This window comes from Nanorana parkeri, unplaced genomic scaffold (genome assembly GCF_000935625.1).
Source record: "Nanorana parkeri isolate BGI_ZX_2015 unplaced genomic scaffold, ASM93562v1 scaffold646, whole genome shotgun sequence".
Taxonomy (NCBI): Eukaryota; Metazoa; Chordata; class Amphibia; order Anura; family Dicroglossidae; genus Nanorana; species Nanorana parkeri.
In genome coordinates, this window is record NW_017306914.1 from 107314 (window position 1) to 126063 (window position 18750).

At 44.9% G+C, this 18750-nt stretch overlaps 1 protein-coding gene across 2 annotated transcripts in view; it reads left to right on the forward strand.

The window, feature by feature from the left end:
* Nucleotides 1-18750, forward strand: part of ENTPD4 (ectonucleoside triphosphate diphosphohydrolase 4) — a 46214-nt gene that overhangs the window by 21489 nt on the left and 5975 nt on the right. The window contains exons 6-9 of one of the 2 annotated variants that reach the window (XM_018563270.1): nucleotides 4620-4723; nucleotides 5844-5903; nucleotides 7053-7207; nucleotides 17289-17455. In XM_018563270.1, coding sequence (XP_018418772.1) covers nucleotides 4620-4723; nucleotides 5844-5903; nucleotides 7053-7207; nucleotides 17289-17455 — 486 coding nt within the window. The remainder of the gene's footprint in view (nucleotides 1-4619; nucleotides 4724-5843; nucleotides 5904-7052; nucleotides 7208-17288; nucleotides 17456-18750) is intronic. The other variant, XM_018563271.1, reaches the window with a different exon arrangement.

The following is an 18750-nucleotide window of genomic DNA, read 5'->3' on the forward strand; positions in this document are numbered from 1 at the left end:
TATTTTCAAGGGAGTAAATGTCAGCGCTTAGAACATTTCACACCGGACGCAGCCGGTCCTATATTACGTGAAGTGTCACTTGCCAAGTGGTTTCCTTGCAGCAAGCCATACATATCCAGGGTACATTGGCTGTCACACATTGCTGGAATAACTTTGAGGAACCAATACTGTAATGTGCGCCTTAAGGTGCCCATACACCTTACGATTATGGGACGAAACTTTTCATCCGATGATCGAATAGTCGTACGATTTTCGTACGACAGCCCCATCCTGCCCCGATGATCGCAAGATTAATTTAGCCGTAATTAACGAAAAACACCTGGATGAAAAGCGGTAATTGATTTGTCGTATTTTCGTTCGCGCATGCGCAGTGTAGATCGTACGACTTTTGACGGACGGAAACGCCAGCAACCTTACGACAATCGTACGATCGAGCAAAGTTTGCAAACATGCTTGACCGTCAAAAGTTGTACGATTGTACAGTAATGTCGGTTCGGGCACTCTATTCACACGTACGATTGTCGTTCGAAAAGTCAATCGCATACGATTATCGTCCGATAATCGTAAGGTGTATGGGCACCTTTACTATAATCCATGGTTGTTTCCCTTCTCTTTGCTGCTCTTCCTTTTTAAATCTGTATCTCTTCTCATGCTGGGCAGAACTTCTGTTTTGCAGCAGACTGCCTTGTCTCTGGAATGGATACACGGTGTCTGTGTGCAGGTTCACAACCTGAGCCAGCACTACAGGAAGAGGCACTCAGCTGCAAAGGGAAGTTCTCCCCAAGCATGAGAAGAGATAAGGATTTAAAAGGAAGAGCAGCAAAGAGAAGGCAAACTACCACGGATTACAGTAAGGCACACATTACAGTATTGGTTTATGTTAAAAAAATCTGAGAGTTTAATGTCACTTGAAGGCAAGAACAGAGGCACGATTCCCCTCCTGAACACTGATAAGAACAGATACTTACTGGAGCTAAAGCTGGCCATACACCAAACATACAATAGGATGTGGGCTCACAGTCCAGGCTCCAAATGTTGATTTTTCTTTCAGATAATAGTTTAGACATGCTCTCATTGTCGGATCATGCATGTTTGTGCACCAAACATATACCCCCAGTACTATCTTCGGGGAATGATGATGCTTGGAAGATCCTAACCAGGTGCAACAATTCCAGGAACAATGGTTTGCAGGGAATGCCTCTTGTGGTCTGTCCACAAGCCCGTCCTTTGTTACCAGAATTGGCCTAAAGCAACCACAATAAACAACGGCATCTATCATACAAGATACAGAACTGTCCTGTTTTTTGACCGCACCACTGTGAGCTGTTTGCAGCCAAGTGTATGCGTTTGCTTTGTTGCATGTAGTAATAAAAGCTTATTATTATTATGCATTAGGAGCTTTTGCACATTGTTCTTGCTATTAGTCAGTTGTCAAAAGGTGTCGCAAGTACAGGTACAATTTCAAGTAGAACTGAAGCCACCACTTTCTTTATTTTTCAAAAGGGTTTTAACCCTCCCTTACTCTACCAGGTTTTTTTGCCATCTGTGTCCCATTGGGGACATCTCCCTTCACTTCCTGTTCCATAGCCACAACAGACAATGAGAGGACATCCCTCCAAAGTTAGGGAAATCTCTGCTGGTCATCAGAGTCGCAACTAGTGTCCAAGTGGGGGGATTTCCTATCTATTCCTGTTCTGGGGACAAAACAAAATTTAGGATTTCTTTCGCCCTCCGTGATAATGAACATCAGGCAAATAGAGCGGGGGAATCTCCCTAGCAGGGAGTACTGAGCCTGATAAAGGGGACCGTGCAGGGCCCCGAAACGTTGCTTTCTTTGTGACACTATGCATCAATAAAAAGGCGTTTGCTTGGACACATTTGCAGTGCGCTGGTGACATCTTCCTATTCTGTGTATTGGGGCACCACCATCCACAGTCACTTCAGCACCCATTTATAAGGGGCTTTCCGGTAAGGAGTGCGGTGGGACATTTTCTGTATCTCTCTAACCGGGGACACAGCATTAAAACCCGACAGGCGATTTAATCCCTCTCCACTCTATCCAAACTAAAAAAAAACCAAAGTTTTGGCTTCAGTTGCACTTTAACGTGAACCTATTTTTACTTAATTGCCATAAACTGCAGTTAGCCTTGCATAGCGGGCATCTAGAGGGCCTTAAACACATACAGGGTTATTGACTCAGGTCTCATTCACACGAGAAAAGGCCGGCACGTACAGCTCCGTGCTCCGTGCACGGCCGTATCGGGCTGCTCCCGGGAAGGACAGGTGCTGCGTGTGATTGGTACGCAGCCCCTGTCCTTCTCTATGGGAGTACGCCGCCCTACGCTTACCTGCCCTGCATGTCCGTGAGGGTGTCCGTACTCGTAAGCTGATAGGATGGATACTGTCTGCATCCGAACCGGGACACCCGTACCGTACGAACCTGCACTTGGGGTGAGCATAGGGTGGTGTACGGCTGCGTACTCCCATAGGGAAGGACAAGGGCTGCGTACTAATCACACACAGCACCTGTCCTTCCCGGGAGCTGCCCGATACGGCTGCGCACACAGCACGGAGCTGTACGTGCCGGCTTTTTTCTCGTGTGAATGAGGCCTACAGTCTTAAGAGTTTGGAGAAGTGAACAATCTAGGACAACATTCTCTAATTCAGCTCACTTTCCGGTTCAGCTATGTTGTCCTACATTTTGGTCCCTTTTTAAGACCTTCTTGTGACTCACTATTGATCCTTCCCTTTGATGGACAGCCACACATACCAGTAGTGGGGAATGAATGGTGGCAGAAGATGTGTCCAATGTCACCCTTAGAAAATGAATTGGCTGTCCAGGTGGTAAGTATGACTTGTATGGCGGCCTACAGCGTAGAAGAGGTAAAAGCCAACTCCAGTGCAGAACATTTTTTAGTTTGCATAGAATGGGGAAGGTGGAGGATGCTGCTAGACTGGATTTTTCATGAGGCAAAAGCAAGCTTTCTAGTATTGATGGTGGGAACCTGGCGAGGAGCTGATCTCCGTATGCTCCAACACAACCCATTCTTGAGCATTAAGAGCTGGCTATGGAAGTAACCAAAGAGACTGGAAAAAACAAAGACCTTTGTAGTAGGGATGTTCAGATACCAAGTATCGTACTCGGTACAAGTAAAGATACTTTTCCAGCTCCAAGACTAGACTAGATAAAAACTCAAAAGTTAGGAGGCAGCTGTCATTTGTAAGGAGCACACTGAGCTCCTGGGATTTGTACAACCCCATTTTAATGCATTATATATTTTTTTTATAAATATATATAAGGGATGCACTGATACGAGTACTGATACATTTTTGTTTAGTGTCATGTAACAACAGTTTTTCTAAAACAATACAGACAAATTATTTCAGGACAGTGGTGGAGTGCCAGAGCCAGGTCCCAGCTGCAACCCTGGTAGTTCTTGTGAAAATGCCAAGTATCGGCACTGGTATCTGGACATCCCTAGTTTGTAGTAGTTAATGGCTGCTACACATTTTACTTCGCTAAAATCCCAATCTACTATAGTGTCAAGTTCTTTCAGGACTTGTTCAGATCTGTGCATTTACCATTCATGAAAGCTCATTTAAATTTTAATCTGCTTGCATTTTGGTTCCCTGGCTCCTCCGTTTCCCCTTATTAACAAGCTAATGAAATGTTTCAATAAAAATCTTTCTGTTTTCATGATATACTTTCTTTTAGACACTGTGACACAATCACTAGATGTCCGTTCTTTTCTATGCAATGCAGGCAGGTCATGGCTGGTGGGAGGGGCCGGCAAGGTGCTGTGATAGCTTCCTGAAAACATAACCACGCCTTGCCCCAGTATTTCTCTCAAGAGCCCTAATGCAAGCAGTGGGCTGGCACTTGGGAGGAGTTATGCAAATATCAAAATGCCCTTCTGAGTGGATGTCCGACTGGAGAAGTCGGAGTTCCTAGGCAGGCTGAATTTGCAAAGAGACCACATTAGGCAACACCCACATGTGATGTGAGCCTCCATGATTGGAAGATCTGAAACCCAATGAATGAAAGGGGCGGGGCCAGGAACAGTCAGGCTGGGCAAAAAAGTGCTAGATGATGCTGAATGTCTCCAGCCAGGAAATGAGGGAGGCTCTGTCTGACTTGCTGCAGCTTCTAATGCACATTATGAGAAGCTCGCAGGGTGTGGTGAAATCAGAGGAAGCCATTTCAGTCCAGGAGAAGAGCCGGTGCAACTGAGCAAGGCTGGTGGTCAGCTTTAAATTTGGACCAGTGTTTGGGAAAGGGTCATTCACACCTCGGTGTTGGAGCTGTGATGTATTTGGCACATAGCTGCCAGACTCTTGTATGAAGTAGTTTAGGTATTAGCGTTAACATCTGAACAAACCCGTCCAGTCTCTGCAGAGATGTTCTTTTCTATTTCTGGATTTCTGGTAAATTTTTGGCTTCTCAGACCCCGGCCGCTTATTTTCTGTTTTGTACTGTGCTGGCCGTGGCTTCTGCTTTTGTGTGGCTTGAGGTTATAACCCAGCATAGGATTATTTACATATTTTGCTGAATGTGACCCCGCTGTGCCTCCTCCTCATGTCTGCAGCCAACATGTACTTATTGCAGTTATATGTTTCAGCCAGCAGGAGGCCATCCTTGAAGATCTGCGGACTGATATCCCGGTACATTACGACTTTCTCTTCTCCGACTCCCACACAGAGGTCATCTCAGGGAAGCAGGAAGGTATGTGAAGCTGACAACTACACAGCACTCAATGGAAGTCTTATCCACCCACATACAATGCAGCCATTTCATGATCCTAAAGGCTTCCCTTTTACAATGAGTGGGTTGTTGTATGAACAATGGCCCCTTTCTGTATAAAGTACTGTATACCATGAGGATTTCATCAGATGTAGTCTCTGCACATGTAGCTTTACAGTAGTCAGAGCACAGAGCACACAAAAGAAGCTCCATGGCTCAGGAAAGGAATGAGCCGGGTGCTTGCCGCAGGAAGCACGTCATCGCTCCTATATCAGCCACACACCACATGACTGGTGTCCCACCCAACATCCACCCCTCTGACACGTTTTACCCAATCACGGGCTTAGTCATTGAGAGCTCTATTACTATGCCTTTGAGTGGGTGAAATGGGTCAGAAAGGTGTCTTTGCTCCAATGGGAGCCCACACACACAGAAGAAAAGTTGGCTGCACACCAGATTCCCCTGGGATAGTTTATTGAAGCTTGTACCACATCACTAGTGTCCCGTCTATGGTCCGCCCTTTTGACAGGTTTCACCCAATCACGGGCTTAGTCATTAAGATCTCTATTGCTATGCCGTGACTGGGTGAAACGCGTCAGTGGGGTGGACCTTGGGTGGGACACCAGTGATGTGGTACAAGCTTCAATAATCTATCCCAGGGGAATCTGGTGTGCGGCCAGCTTTTCTTCAGTGTGTGTGGGCTCCTATTGGGGCGAAGACACCTTTCTGACCCATTTCACCCACTCAAAAGGCATAGTAATAGAGCTCTCAATGACTGAGCCCGTGATTGGGTAAAACGTGTCAGAGGGGTGGACGTTGGGTAGGACACCAGTGATGTGGTCCAAGTTTCAATAAACTATCCCAGTAGAATCTGGTGTGTGGCCAGCTTTTCTTCTGCTGGATGGAGAAACTGACTTTGTTGTCTGTAGTGACCAGATCCCTCCGTTCATTCCCTTTTGATGAACTTGAAGAATGAGATGGAGGATTTGGTTGCCGTAGGCAACAAGTCCTTCCTTTTACATACTAGGATAAAAAGAGCCCAATGATGCACAGTGAGCTGCTCTGGATATAATAAGTGACCTGTTTTTGTTGGCTTTTGTAGGAGTTTACGCTTGGATCGGCATCAATTTTGTTTTGGGTCGCTTTGATCATTTAGACGATGGTAAGTGGTTTTTATTTTTTGTTCTCTTGCCCACACTGATCTGCCAATGATGTGAGAAGTGACATAGCTTACACTGCAGTTACTATCTTGACCGCATATTCTGTATTATTACCATTACTAGGGATGCACCGACATCGATACTAGCAGGTACTCGTACTCTCCCAAATGCTCCGATGCACCGCCCAGCTTCCTGATTGGCCGGGAAGATGCTGATTGGCCGGCTCAGGGCCCATTCACACCATGTTAAGATCAGATGCGGTACGTTACATTTTTCTTCCGCACCAAAAATGCATTCCACTGCATTTGTATGTGATTTTTGGGCTCTGTTCACACCAGTCCAGTCCGTTCCAGTGCAGGAAAAAAAAATGCTGCATGTCACAAACGCACTGCACTGCTCCGGAACGCAACAGAAGCTATGACATGGAGCAGGAAAAGATTAATTTGCATAACGACATTACCCTCTTAAAAAAAAAAACCCACACTGGAACGCGTCGCAAACACACCGCACCACGTGTGCAGATCTGGTCCGGGCATGGTGTGACAGGGCCCTCAATTCTGATTGGCCAGGAGGCCGGTTTCCCAGTCAATCAGCATTGAGCCGGTCAAACAGCACGGAGGCGTCTTCCAAGGCAATCAATAAGCCGGGCGGCGGGTCATTACCCGCCTCCCAGCTTCTTGATGGCCTGGGAAGCTGACTCCATGCTGGCGGAAGTACCGGTACTCGGTATCTGAGAGTACAGACCGATAAATATCGGTACTCGATACTGAAAAACTGGTATCGGAGCATCCCTAATCTTATTGTATATGTAAGCCATGAAATAGAGTGGGGGGAATGTAGCAGAACTGGAGCAGACAGAACCAGGAGCAGTTGTCTATAGTAACCAATCAGCTTCCAGCTTCAGTTTGTTTAGTTAAGCTTTGAAAATGAAAGAGAGAAGCTGATCCAGATTTTGTAAGCTCCAGTTCTGATAAATTCCTATCAATGTCTCTGATTTGCTCCCTTTTGACCTACTAAATGGTCATTGAAGGTGTTTTGTTATAGCTCTATGATCGATGCATAAAATACCGGTTGATCATGACATAAATCCGGCAAGGCATTATTTATTATATATGTTCTTATACTTGTGGAACTCATCTCTTCCTCCACAGAAGATGAAGCACTAGTAGAGGTCAATGTGCCTGGCAGCGATCACAAGGACGCCATCATACGTAAGCGCACGGTGGGCATCTTGGATATGGGCGGAGTCTCCACTCAGATCGCATATGAAGTACCTAAAAGTGTAAGCTTTGCCTCCTTCCAGCAGGTCATTATCCGTAATATTTACTCCTTTTTATTTGCTCCTCTTCTGCTTCTTGCTTTTTTTTGTTTTGTTTTTGGCATGACCAGCTCTAACAAAAGTAAATGAACTCTAAACCCAATAGTCTGCAGGTTTCTACCCATACTACTTTTACACAGAGGAAGCTGACATAGTGCGAGCCAAATGTATCACCTTAATAGGATATTAATATCACTAAGGCACAAGGCATTTCATAGTGTTTGTTTATGAATTGCTTAACTGTATTATTACCCAGGAGATGCCCCACTCTTGTGGCGGTAATTAAACACGAGTTACATACATCCGACTTACAGACGACTCCTACTTACAAACAGACGCTATTCCTGTACAACAGGGGTAGTTGTAATGCTACCGCGCTCGTGCCGATGAGGAGTGCCCGCCATTTTGGGTCTGTATCATAGTACTGTACGTACATTACAGGAAGTTGGCTCTCGTTAGAAGTGCAGAAGTGTTAGAAGGCGAGCACCCCTCGTGCTCGCCTCTTCTTCCGGGTCACTGTGAGGTTTTTACTGCTGTCTGTATCCTCATTAGAAAGATTGAATCTCACTTCCTGTCCTTGAGACAACAGAAAGTGAGAGGAAATCTACCCCTAGGAAGGGAAATTCAGTCCTGTAAGAGTGATCATAGGAAGAAGGTGTCTCCACTGAAGGTTTATCACCAATCCTTGTTTCCATGACAACCCAAAATGTTCAAAATCCAATTGTCACAGGGACAGAAAGTGAGGTGAAATCTTCTGAACATGGGTACACACAGCAAAACAAACGTTACAGGGGGTTAACCCTTCCCTATGCTATCCAAAACAAAAACATTTTGGCCGGAGTTACAGTTAAAAAATTTTACCTGTTCCAACTTACATACAAACTCAACTTAAGAACAAACCTACAGTCTCTATCTTGTTCCTAACCTGGTGACTGCCTGTATTGTTAATGAGATCCAGACGATGTGATCAATATTATCGCTGAGTTTGTATTAATGTTTTACAAATCATTGTTTCCGGGTATAGTTTGTAAATATGCACATATATGGGGAGGCAGCCATATTGGGGTATTACATGTACAGGTTTCACTGCTCCTCTCTCAGGGCAGCTCTGTGGGTCATACCTGACTTGACTGAACATCAGTAGCCCCCAACCGAGGACATCCACAATTCTGAAAACTGTGGTGAGAAAAATACAGGGGACGACAAATGCCCATTTTTGCCAAGCATACCAGTGTAAAGCACATTTGGTCACCCTATCCATCGCTCCCTTAGGCTCCTCCATCCATGTGACTGGTCTTCTATACAGTGTTGCAACTGTGACCTCATCAAGTACAAAGCAGGACCAACAGTCCTGCACTGTAAGCGAGCATGTTGAGGGCCCACCCGAAAGCTAGAGTGCCTGGGCATAGTCACATGAGCATTAAGTACAGGAGTGCCTGGGCACAGTCATATGATGATACAACACAGGAGTGCCTGGGCGCAGTCATATGATGATACAACACAGGAGTGCCTGGGCGCAGTCATATGATGATACAACACAGGAGTGCCTGGGCGCAGTCATATGATGATGATACAACACAGGAGTGCCTGGGCACAGTCATATGATGATGATACAACACAGGAGTGCCTGGGCACAGTCATATGATGATGATACAACACAGGAGTGCCTGGGCGCAGTCATATGATGATACAACACAGGAGTGCCTGGGCACAGCCATATGTCAGGAAGTGCACTGCTATTTTTCATGAGGAATTTTGGGGAAAGGGTAGCTTTTTCAGGATTTTTGTTGTCTTCGGGTCCACATTAAGTCTTAGTAGATTCTGATTGATAAAAGTCGGGAGAAGGAAAGTAGAGGGCTGGTGGGTTTTCTGGCAGTTTTTATAAATCAGCCAAACTGTCCCACTGTTTCCCCAGTATATGTCATAGACGCCCTTTTATTTTACTGTTGTTTTCGCTGGGTTTCAGCACGTCGTTCTCTCATCTACACTGTATGGCTGTTGTTTCTGTGTCTCCTTTGTTCCAATACATCGGGTTCCAGTCTGTGTTTCTTGTGCTCGCAGCAGCTATTATTTCCTGCATGCGCTTGTCCTCCAGTGCTTCTTTATCATTTGGCCTCATGGCTGCGAAACCCCAGCTTTCCAGGACCACATACAGCCCGGACCATCTGCACATGCGATTACTTTGTTTAGTTATGTCAACCCTGCATATAGCCCGGGACCAACATGGTGGCTCTGTGACAGGGGATCAGAGGGAGCTCGGTACACAATCTCTGTCCGCCGTCTTGTGTCACTCTCCAGCTTCAGACGCTGGAGAGAAGCTAACAAAGCAGATCTCTGCTTCATCAGCTTCTTTGGGCCCCTTGAAGACCCCTGATGTCTCCATAAAGAGGACCTGTCACATCCTCTTTGCTATCACATGGGGGGGGGTTCTCAGCCCCCTATATGATAACAATAGAGTTAAGTGGGGAAAAAAATAAGAAGAACATTTTTACCACTTGCTGTCCAGGCCATTTTTCAGTGTTCAGCGCTTCGGTACTTTGACATTTATTCCGTCATGCAACGCTGTACTGGAATGATTTTTAGACAATTTTTTGGGGACAGATAGAGCTTTCTTTTGGCGGTATTTAATCACCACTGGTTTTATTTTTTACTATAAAATGAAAAAAGTACCGAAAATTTCGAAAAAAAAAAAAAAAAACCTGTTCTCCCTACGTTATGTTATAAAACAATTATTATTACCCAAATTTTTGGCAAAATATAAAAGACGGGGTCACGTCGAGTAAATAGACACCAAACATGTCAAGCTTTAAAATTACGCGCGCCTGCGAACTGTAACACCGCGGTGAGCAAGTGGTTAAAGTTGAAAGTGGAATTGCTCTAATAATGTAAATGTAACAGACCAATCTGCTGTGTGTATGATGATTCCATGCAGCCATCCTCATACACTGCTTGGTCATACAGTGGACTTAGTGATGCCTCTTGATCTGATCATCTTCCAGTAGTTTTCAGGAGTCCCTCCAGGACTGGTGCCGGTCTCTGATCCAGCACTGACTCCTCTCTCTTCCTGGCACTTTCTGTGCGGGTGCACGCTGCTGCATTAACTTACCTTGTGTCTCTCCTCGTCTCCCGTCCGAAGATCTGTACTGCAGATGCGCCCGCCCCAAGACCCTTTGCGGCCGCCCAAGAATCTTCAAATCTTCGGATGGGAGCGCGCGACGGAGACGCAGGTAAGTTTTAACTCTTTTTTTTTTTTTTTGCATATATCTACTCCTTGCTAGCCGTAGATACTGTATATGCAAAAACATGCAAGGCTTTAATTATCCTTCAAGCTTGCCAAAATCTCATCCCAGATTTGAATCCTCAAGTATAAGATCATACAGCCACTTGGGAAAGTAGAATGTACCACACATGCTCCTATTAAATCCCTTCTACAGGAAGGAATTTCCGGATAATCTCCTGTGACAAGCCGTCAGCCATGTTGTCTGGAGGCACTTTTTATATTCTTTCCTCAAGCCTTGTGGGGTAATGTGTTTTTTGTGACAGCTGGAATGAAGGCAATTATAGTAAGACATACAGTGGGAAGGCATTGCTGAACACTTATTGCGGCACTTCTTGCGGCACTTCTTGTTCCTTTTTATTAGCAGCATAGTAAAAAGAAAAACATTCAGGACACTAGACTTAATGGGATAGAAACATCCTTTATTATTTGTGGCTTTAGTGTAGCAGCAGATTGGTAACAGGAAAAAGATTTGCAAAGTTTTGTCTACATCGTTTAAGGTTAAGTAGGTTCAAAAGAGCCAAGAGCCCTCCACTAATCCCCTGTGGAGATTCCTTAAATCAGAAGTTATTTGCATGTCATCAGTTTATCACAAATCCACAAAATAGGAGATCTAAGTATCATTTAAGGATTGTGGGCAGGACCATGCAAATAATTCCTTTATGCTCTTGAGGCTAACATTGCATCCAGAACCGCATGTTTATAGCACAGACGGCCTAATGTTCTAGAGCTATTTATTCCAGACTGTGTATGGCTGTTTCTGGTAAGGTGGTCATCATTGCCTCCCACACCCTACAACTGATATTCTCTTATGTTGCCTGGAGTCTATCCTGGGGTAGGCTACTACTTTTTTTTACTTGACTTATTTTTTCCATTAGAGTCTATTTAGGATCATTGCACTCCTTGGGTTGATTTATCTTTCCAGAATTCAGGACTCTTGTATCACGGTCTATTATATGCACACTAGTGCTCTTTGTTTTCTTAGCATCCTCATTTCAAAATGCTTATTTGAGTCTCACTAAAAACAAAAAGAGTGTCCTAGATTCTGGCAGTTCCTTTTATACTGTCATCTCCTCTCTACTCTGAGGATAGCAGGTATTTTCCCATTCATCCCCTTTTGGGGTTGTGGGATTGATGGAAACTCCTTTACCATCAGCTCATTTCCTTATTCATACATTAAGGGACACAGGATGAATTATTCTGGCACATTGCATTATGCTGCTACCAGGTGATTGGGTGCTGGCAAACAAAACTGAAAAGGACAGCCCAGTGTAACCGCTCCCACTCTTAGCATGCCTTCATTTTTTTGCTTGTGACCTAGGGGAAAGGATGTCTTCTCTCTTCTATGAAAAGAAAAGAGTTTCTTGCTTCATCAAAATTACTTTTTCATCTCAACAGTTACTGCAGATCGAAATGGGCTCAATTTACAACTTTTTGGATCCACTGATCCCTAATATCACCATGAAAGCCCTACCCAGACCGCATTAAAAGAACAAGCAGGGCCAGCCTGCAATGTGTCTCTTGGACTCTGCTAAGGGTGCTTGCCTAAGTATTTTTGTGAGGTAGCCCCAGAGTGCTTTTCAGGTCCAGGGCTGCGGCGCTCCCAGCCTTTTCATGAGGACCCCCTAGATCTTCAGGACCTTCCTCTGGATACAAAAATTCTGCATGGAATCTGTCCAGTCAGTCATTGCTTCCCTCCATCCGGGAGACCTTCTGGCCTCTGTGAACATCAAAGATGCCCACTTGCATGTCCCCATTCATCTTCCTGGTGCATCAATGCTACCTATTTGCTGTGGGCACACAACATTACCAATTTGTTGCCCTTCCCTTTGGCCTGTCCACTGCATCATGGGTCTTTACCAAGGTGTAAGCCCCTGTTTTTGCTCTAATTCACTCTCGGAGCATCCTCATAGTGGGATATTATCTGGATGACCTTCCTTTTGAGGGAACAATTGACTCGGGCTTCGTCCGCCAACATCTAACAAACCCTGTCATCCGCCTAACCAGCAGGGCCAGGCTTGCCCTGGAATGGTAACTACAAGTTTGGTGCTGGAATCAGGAAAATCCTTCCTCCCAATGGGTTGGAAGGTTCTAGCCTACCAGAGTAGAGAGAATACCTAGGTACCCTCTTGGTACAAGGACCTGGTCATTGTAGGATGCTTGTCTCCCGATCAATATTCTATTCTACGCTGGACCTCTAGTCTTCATAGTCCTCCAACTAGGATTCAATCAGACTTAAATCAACCACCAGGGAGGAATTTGCAGCTCAAAGAGAAGTGGATCGGATTCTGACTTAGGTCCAACTTCATGTTCCATGCTTGCTGCCGTGTGCATACCAGATATGGAACACTGGAAGGTGGACTTCTTCAATCAACACAAGTCCTGCCCCTCTCTGTTATTGGCCTTATATATTGCTTTCTCACAAAACTGAAACATGAAGGTTCTAACCATCAGGGTTATACGAGGGCTGGCTTAATGTTTATTTTGCTTTTCAGTGTCCAAACCTAAAGGGGCAGTAGAACTCCTAAAGGGGCAGTAGAACCCAGTTGTTTTAGAATAAATGAATCCCGTGTCCCTTAATGAACTTCAAGAAACAAATTGTACTGTCGCTACAAAAATCATGTTCTTTCTCTCATTAAAGTTTCCCATAATACACAAGACTCTGCACACGTCAGCAGATTCCAGAGCTGTGTAGCTTCGTAGCCATAATCCTGTAAAGCCTGCCCTAGGTACTGCACTGCAGCTGCATTACCTTATGCAAGGAGTGTAGCTTTCATTAAAATACATAGCCTGAAGAAGAAAACCGGTATTTTTGATGTTGGCAATTGATCAAGTCTCAGGAAGGAATAAAGGTAACATTAACACAGCGAGACTCTGTTGTGCTGAGCACATGGAATCACATCCCGGACACTGCAATTAAGTTCTTGGTTTACTGACCATTTATTATCTGTGGTATGGTCTTTACCCCAAATTGCTGGAGCCATAATCTCTTTGCTCTTTATTTTAAAATAAACCTGTTATGAGAGAAATATATGGCATGATAGTAATGACCTCTCCTTCTAAGACTATTAACTGCTTGGCTGTCGTATTGATATTCTGATTCCAGTAGTCTGAGTTACTGACTGGAACAAGTATAGCAATAAGAATATCTAATGTTTCACTCATTTTACTGCATGCTTGTCCTGGGTCTTTGACTCAAAAGTATAGACAACAGACTTAGCCATGCCATTAGAATTTTTAGGAGGCCAACAATGGCATCACCTATACCTTATTGATGACGGGTGTATTTTAAAGACAGTGTCCTGTTTCAAATGACCTAAAGCGGAACAGTAGGGAGCTGCTATTGCTGACTTGTTTAAGGTGCAAACTATGGGGTTGTGATCCTTATCCTTGCATCCCTACTCTAATAAGTGTGCAAGTCAGGTGTTTGTAGATCAATGACTTACTAGTAGCCTGTATGAACATGCTGCATTTTAATACAACTTGCATGAGGATGAAATGTCCTGTGGCATTTGGCATTTAATCTAAATGTAGAAGTTGTACAGATGTGAAGGCCCATCCCCTCCTGATAGGCCCAACCCCTTGAGGTGACTGTTGTGGCCGATGCAGTGCTATACTTCTACTATATAAATCTGGAAACACTCCACTGATGTTCCCCAAGGAATGATTATTGTTTATACATGTATCAGTAGTACTGAAGAAATAATGAGGGTGACAGTCCAATGATTGCACTTTCAATAAGAATCAGTAACAGAATGGCAGCTCCCATGACAGGCTCACTGTAACTTATTGGTTAGTGCAACCCCCACCTCCCCACTTATCAGCACTCTTTTTATATACACCGATCAGCCATAACATTATGAGCATCCACCTAATATTGAGTAGGTCCCCTTTTTGCCACAAAAACATCCCTGAATTGTTGAGACATGGACTCCACTAGACCTCTGAAGGTATGCTGTGGTATCTAGCATCAAGCCATCAGTAGCAGATCCTTTTAAGTCCTGTAGGTTGCAAGGTGGGGCCTCCAAGTCAACACCTCAAACTCGTTTTTGTGTTCCTCAAACCATTTACCCATCTTTGCAGTGTGGCAGGTTGCATTATCCTCCCATCAGAGAATACCATTGCCATGACGGGGTGTACTTGGTCAGCAACAATGTTTAGGTAGGTGGTATGTGTCAAAGTAATATCCACATGAATGGCATGACCCAAGAGTGCCCTCTCTTCCCCAGGTATGCGACATGCATGCACCCCACCATCCACTTGATGCAAAATAAAGTGTGATTCCTCAGGCCACCTTATTCCATTGCTCTGTGGTCCAGTTCTAATGCTCATGTGTCCATTGTAGGTGCTTTTGGCAGTGGACACAGGTCAGCATGAGCTACACAGCCCCATACACAACAAACTGTGATGCACTGTGTGTTCAGACATCTTTCTATCGGAACCACCATTCACTTTTTTAGCAATTTAAGCTATAGTAGCTCTTCTATTGGATCGGAATACATGGGGCCAGTCTTCGCTCCCCCCGTGCACCAATGGCTGCCCATGACCTTGTCACCGGTTCGCTGGTTTTCCTTCCATGGACCACTTTTGCTCCATGACCTCTGCAGATTGGAAACATCCCGCAGTTTTGGAGTTGCTCTGACACAGTCGTCTAGACATCACAATTTGTCTCTTGTCACAGTGGCTCAAATCCTTACACTTGCCCATTTTTTCTGCTTCCAACACATCAACTTCAGGGTCAAAATGTTCACTTGCTGCATAATAGATCTAATCCACTTCCAGTCGCCATTATAAGTAACTAATCCAATGTTATTTGATTATGGACAGAATGTTATGGCTGATCGGTATATGTTGTATTTAAAAGTACAGAGCCAGTGTAGCCACTTTTATTGGGCTATGTTTTTTTACCCTAATACTGTTCTTGTGTCATATCTCTAAAAAACAAGAATACACACTAACATTTAATAGTCTAAAAACTTGGTCATGGAGCACAAAAGGATTAAAAAGAAAAAAGCAGTGTACTTGGTAAAATATGCAGGAAACCATACAAGCCAATCATTTTAAATAATAAGCTAAAAAAACCCTTTAGGCAAACATCTCTCTGACCTTACAACTTGCATGCTGTAATGTAGAGAACCCATTCTTAAAAGATATGTCCAAACAGGCGATCATATTTTACCTTGTCCGCTCTCCGTACAGTGAAAAATAACCTTTTTTTAGGAGTTGAAGGATTCATGCAAGTAGACACGTTTCTGTCTTGCTACCTCCTATATAGTGTCAGAGATGTTGTCACTGAATTTGGCCTGTAGAGTCTTACAAAGAAAATAAAATGCTAAATTTATGTCTGAACACTGCAAAAGTATTCCCATTATTGGGGCATTTTTCATCCAGAAGGGAGGATCCAGTATTTGCCAGTTTGGCCAGGCATTGTGGGCTGGCCACATGTAGCTGAGGAAGACGACGGGACCACTGGTAATAAGCCAGATTGCTGACTCATTAATACATTCAGTGATCAGGTTGCAGTGGCATCTGCAGTCCTGATAATAACATTGCTGTAGGGCAGTGGTTCTCAACCTTTCTAGGGCCGGGACCCCTTGGTTACATTTGACAAGTTGTGGTGACCCCCAAAAGGTAAAATTTAGGGATGACGCGGCTGCTGCAGCGACATCTGGAGGCGTGTCGGGGGAGAACTGACACTGCTGCGCTAGTAGAGAGCTGAGGAGCACTCTTGCCTAGCACAGCGACCCACAGGTTGAGAACCACTGCTATAGGCAAAGACCGGACCGGGCTCTGCAGCTGGAACTAGAAGAATTGGATTTAAAGTGTGTGGCTATATAACGTATGAGGTACATACTCCGCAGTATTGTCACTGATAGGGATGGGCTCGGGCGTGTTCGTAGCTCCACGTGCCGAGCCCGCCAGGAAGCTGACAGCGCCGCAGCGCCAATCACAGGCACTGAGACATTGCCCGATCTCTGCCGCTGCGGACCGGGAACATGGAATGCATAGCTAGAGGTGTGTTTTACATATTTGTTTGCTTGAATACATATTGCACCCGCCCTCTGCTGCTGTCAATCACTAGAAGGGGACCTGATGGAGAACTTCAGGTCCCCCTCTGCTGATTGGCAGCATCAGAGGGCGGGTGCAATAGCTAGTTTGCTATTGGCTTTTGCAAAGTGAAATAGCCAATAGGAATCTAGCTATGCATTCCTATTGTGGGTTTTTTTTTTTCTGACTTACGGCGGCCCCTGATTTAAAAAAAAAAAAAAAAAACAGCAGAGAAAGGTCCCGACCTTTCCGGGAGAAAGTGTTTCTCTCCCAGCGGCCGAGAGCCCCTAGGCGACCCCTGGCAAATCGTCATTTGACCCCCGAAGGGGTCCCGACCCACAGGTTGAGAACCGCTGCTGTAGGGGAATACTAGTATTACAGGCCAGCTGGCAATGGAAAATCACAATTGTGTACCCTCTACCTATGATTATAAGGTCTCTGGTACTGTGATGGCAAGTAGTGCTCCTGACGTCTGATATCTGTGCCTGAGAACAAAGCCAAAAATCATGTATGCTACTTGTTGGTGGTTAGAGATCTATTGGCAGTGCCATTATTGTCCGGATACTCTGGTGCAAGCGGGGGCGAGAAGAGTAAAACATATAACTGTTTTTGTGTTGGCGTTGCTAGGAATTTGCATTCTGGGTTCCAAAGGCTTTTATATCCGCTGTGCTCCGCATGTGATTTGTGCATGAGCCGTCTTACTCTTTCCATTTGACAACTGTCCACCTTTCCATTCATCCACAGGAAGAGATGGCTAAGAACCTGCTGGCAGAGTTCAACCTTGGCTGTGATGCCCACGAGACACAGCACGTGTACAGGGTGTACGTGGCCACTTTCTTGGGCTTTGGGGGCAATGCTGCTCGACAAAGATACGAGGAGCACATCTTTCTCAGCACAATGGAAAAGAACAGGTTAGAACACATCTTCATTTTTTTATGTTTCATGCATTTGATTGCACTTATTTGAATATCTGTTTGGTTGTCGGGTAAACAAATGGAATGACTTAATCTGCTTATATTATCAGCTACCTCCTTCACAAGAGTCAGAAGCTTCCTTTTGCTAGAGGCATAGCTGATTTCATCCTTACTATAAGTGAGGCTAAGTTTATAGTAATATGTTCGCCTTAAAACATTGCAATTATGCAAAAATGCAATAACAGAGGACTTCCATCTGCAAAGATGGATATTCCATATTGACTCCTTTAAAGTATATGTAAACAGGGAACTTGTGTTTTGCATACAGTAGGCAATCATTACCCCACTCCACCCCACATCGAAAAAATTCTCCTTCACTTACTGTCGTGTGCACAGAACAAAGAGTGAGAGGAAATTGCTCCAATGTGAAGGAAATCCCCCCTCAGAAAGTTGCCACTAGATCGAATGTGCCCATTGGACTAAATTCCTTTTCTGGGGACAACTCCAAATTTTGGATTTACCATCACTTTCAATCCTGCTGAGAGTACTCATCAGTACAAATAGAGAGACTAAAATAGAGTACACATGGTACAAATTTCAGTTGGCTCCTGATGAACCAGCCGAAATTCGTACAGTGGGTGCCACTGTCAGCACCCTTCCACCCGGCATCCCTTGATCAGCTGATCAAAAGAGCAGGTTGGAAAGTTCTCGGCTGAACGTTGCTGGCAGCCAATCTGCCAGCGTCCGCTGTCTGAATACACAATGCACACAGTGGGAAATTCGCCCATGCATTGATGGAGGTATCTGTTGTATTTTTTTTTTTCTCGTTCAGCCCCCAGGTTGAGCGCAAAAAATAGACACGTTTATACTAGGGATGCACCGATAGCGGTTTTACGGTTATGAGTACCGATATTTTATTTTTTTTTCCCACTACTCGCCGACACCGAATACTGATACCGGAAGTCCCATTAAGGAAGCGAGGCGGCGTGTAATGACTCACCACTTGGCTTCCCGATAAGCAGGGAAGCCGTCCCCATGCTTCTGGTCACTGGGTGGCGAGAAAGCATGGAGCCGGCTTTCTGGCCAATCAGGAAGCCGGGCGCCATGTAATGACTAGCTGCCCGGCTTCCTGATTGGCCGTGAAGTGGCTCCATGCTTCCTCGTCATGAGGTGACGGCTTCCTGATTGGCCAGCTTCCTGACCAATCAGGAAGCCGGGCAGTGAGTCATTACACGCTGCCTGGCTTCCTGATTGGCCGGGAAGCCGGCTCCATGCTCCCTCGTCACAAGTGC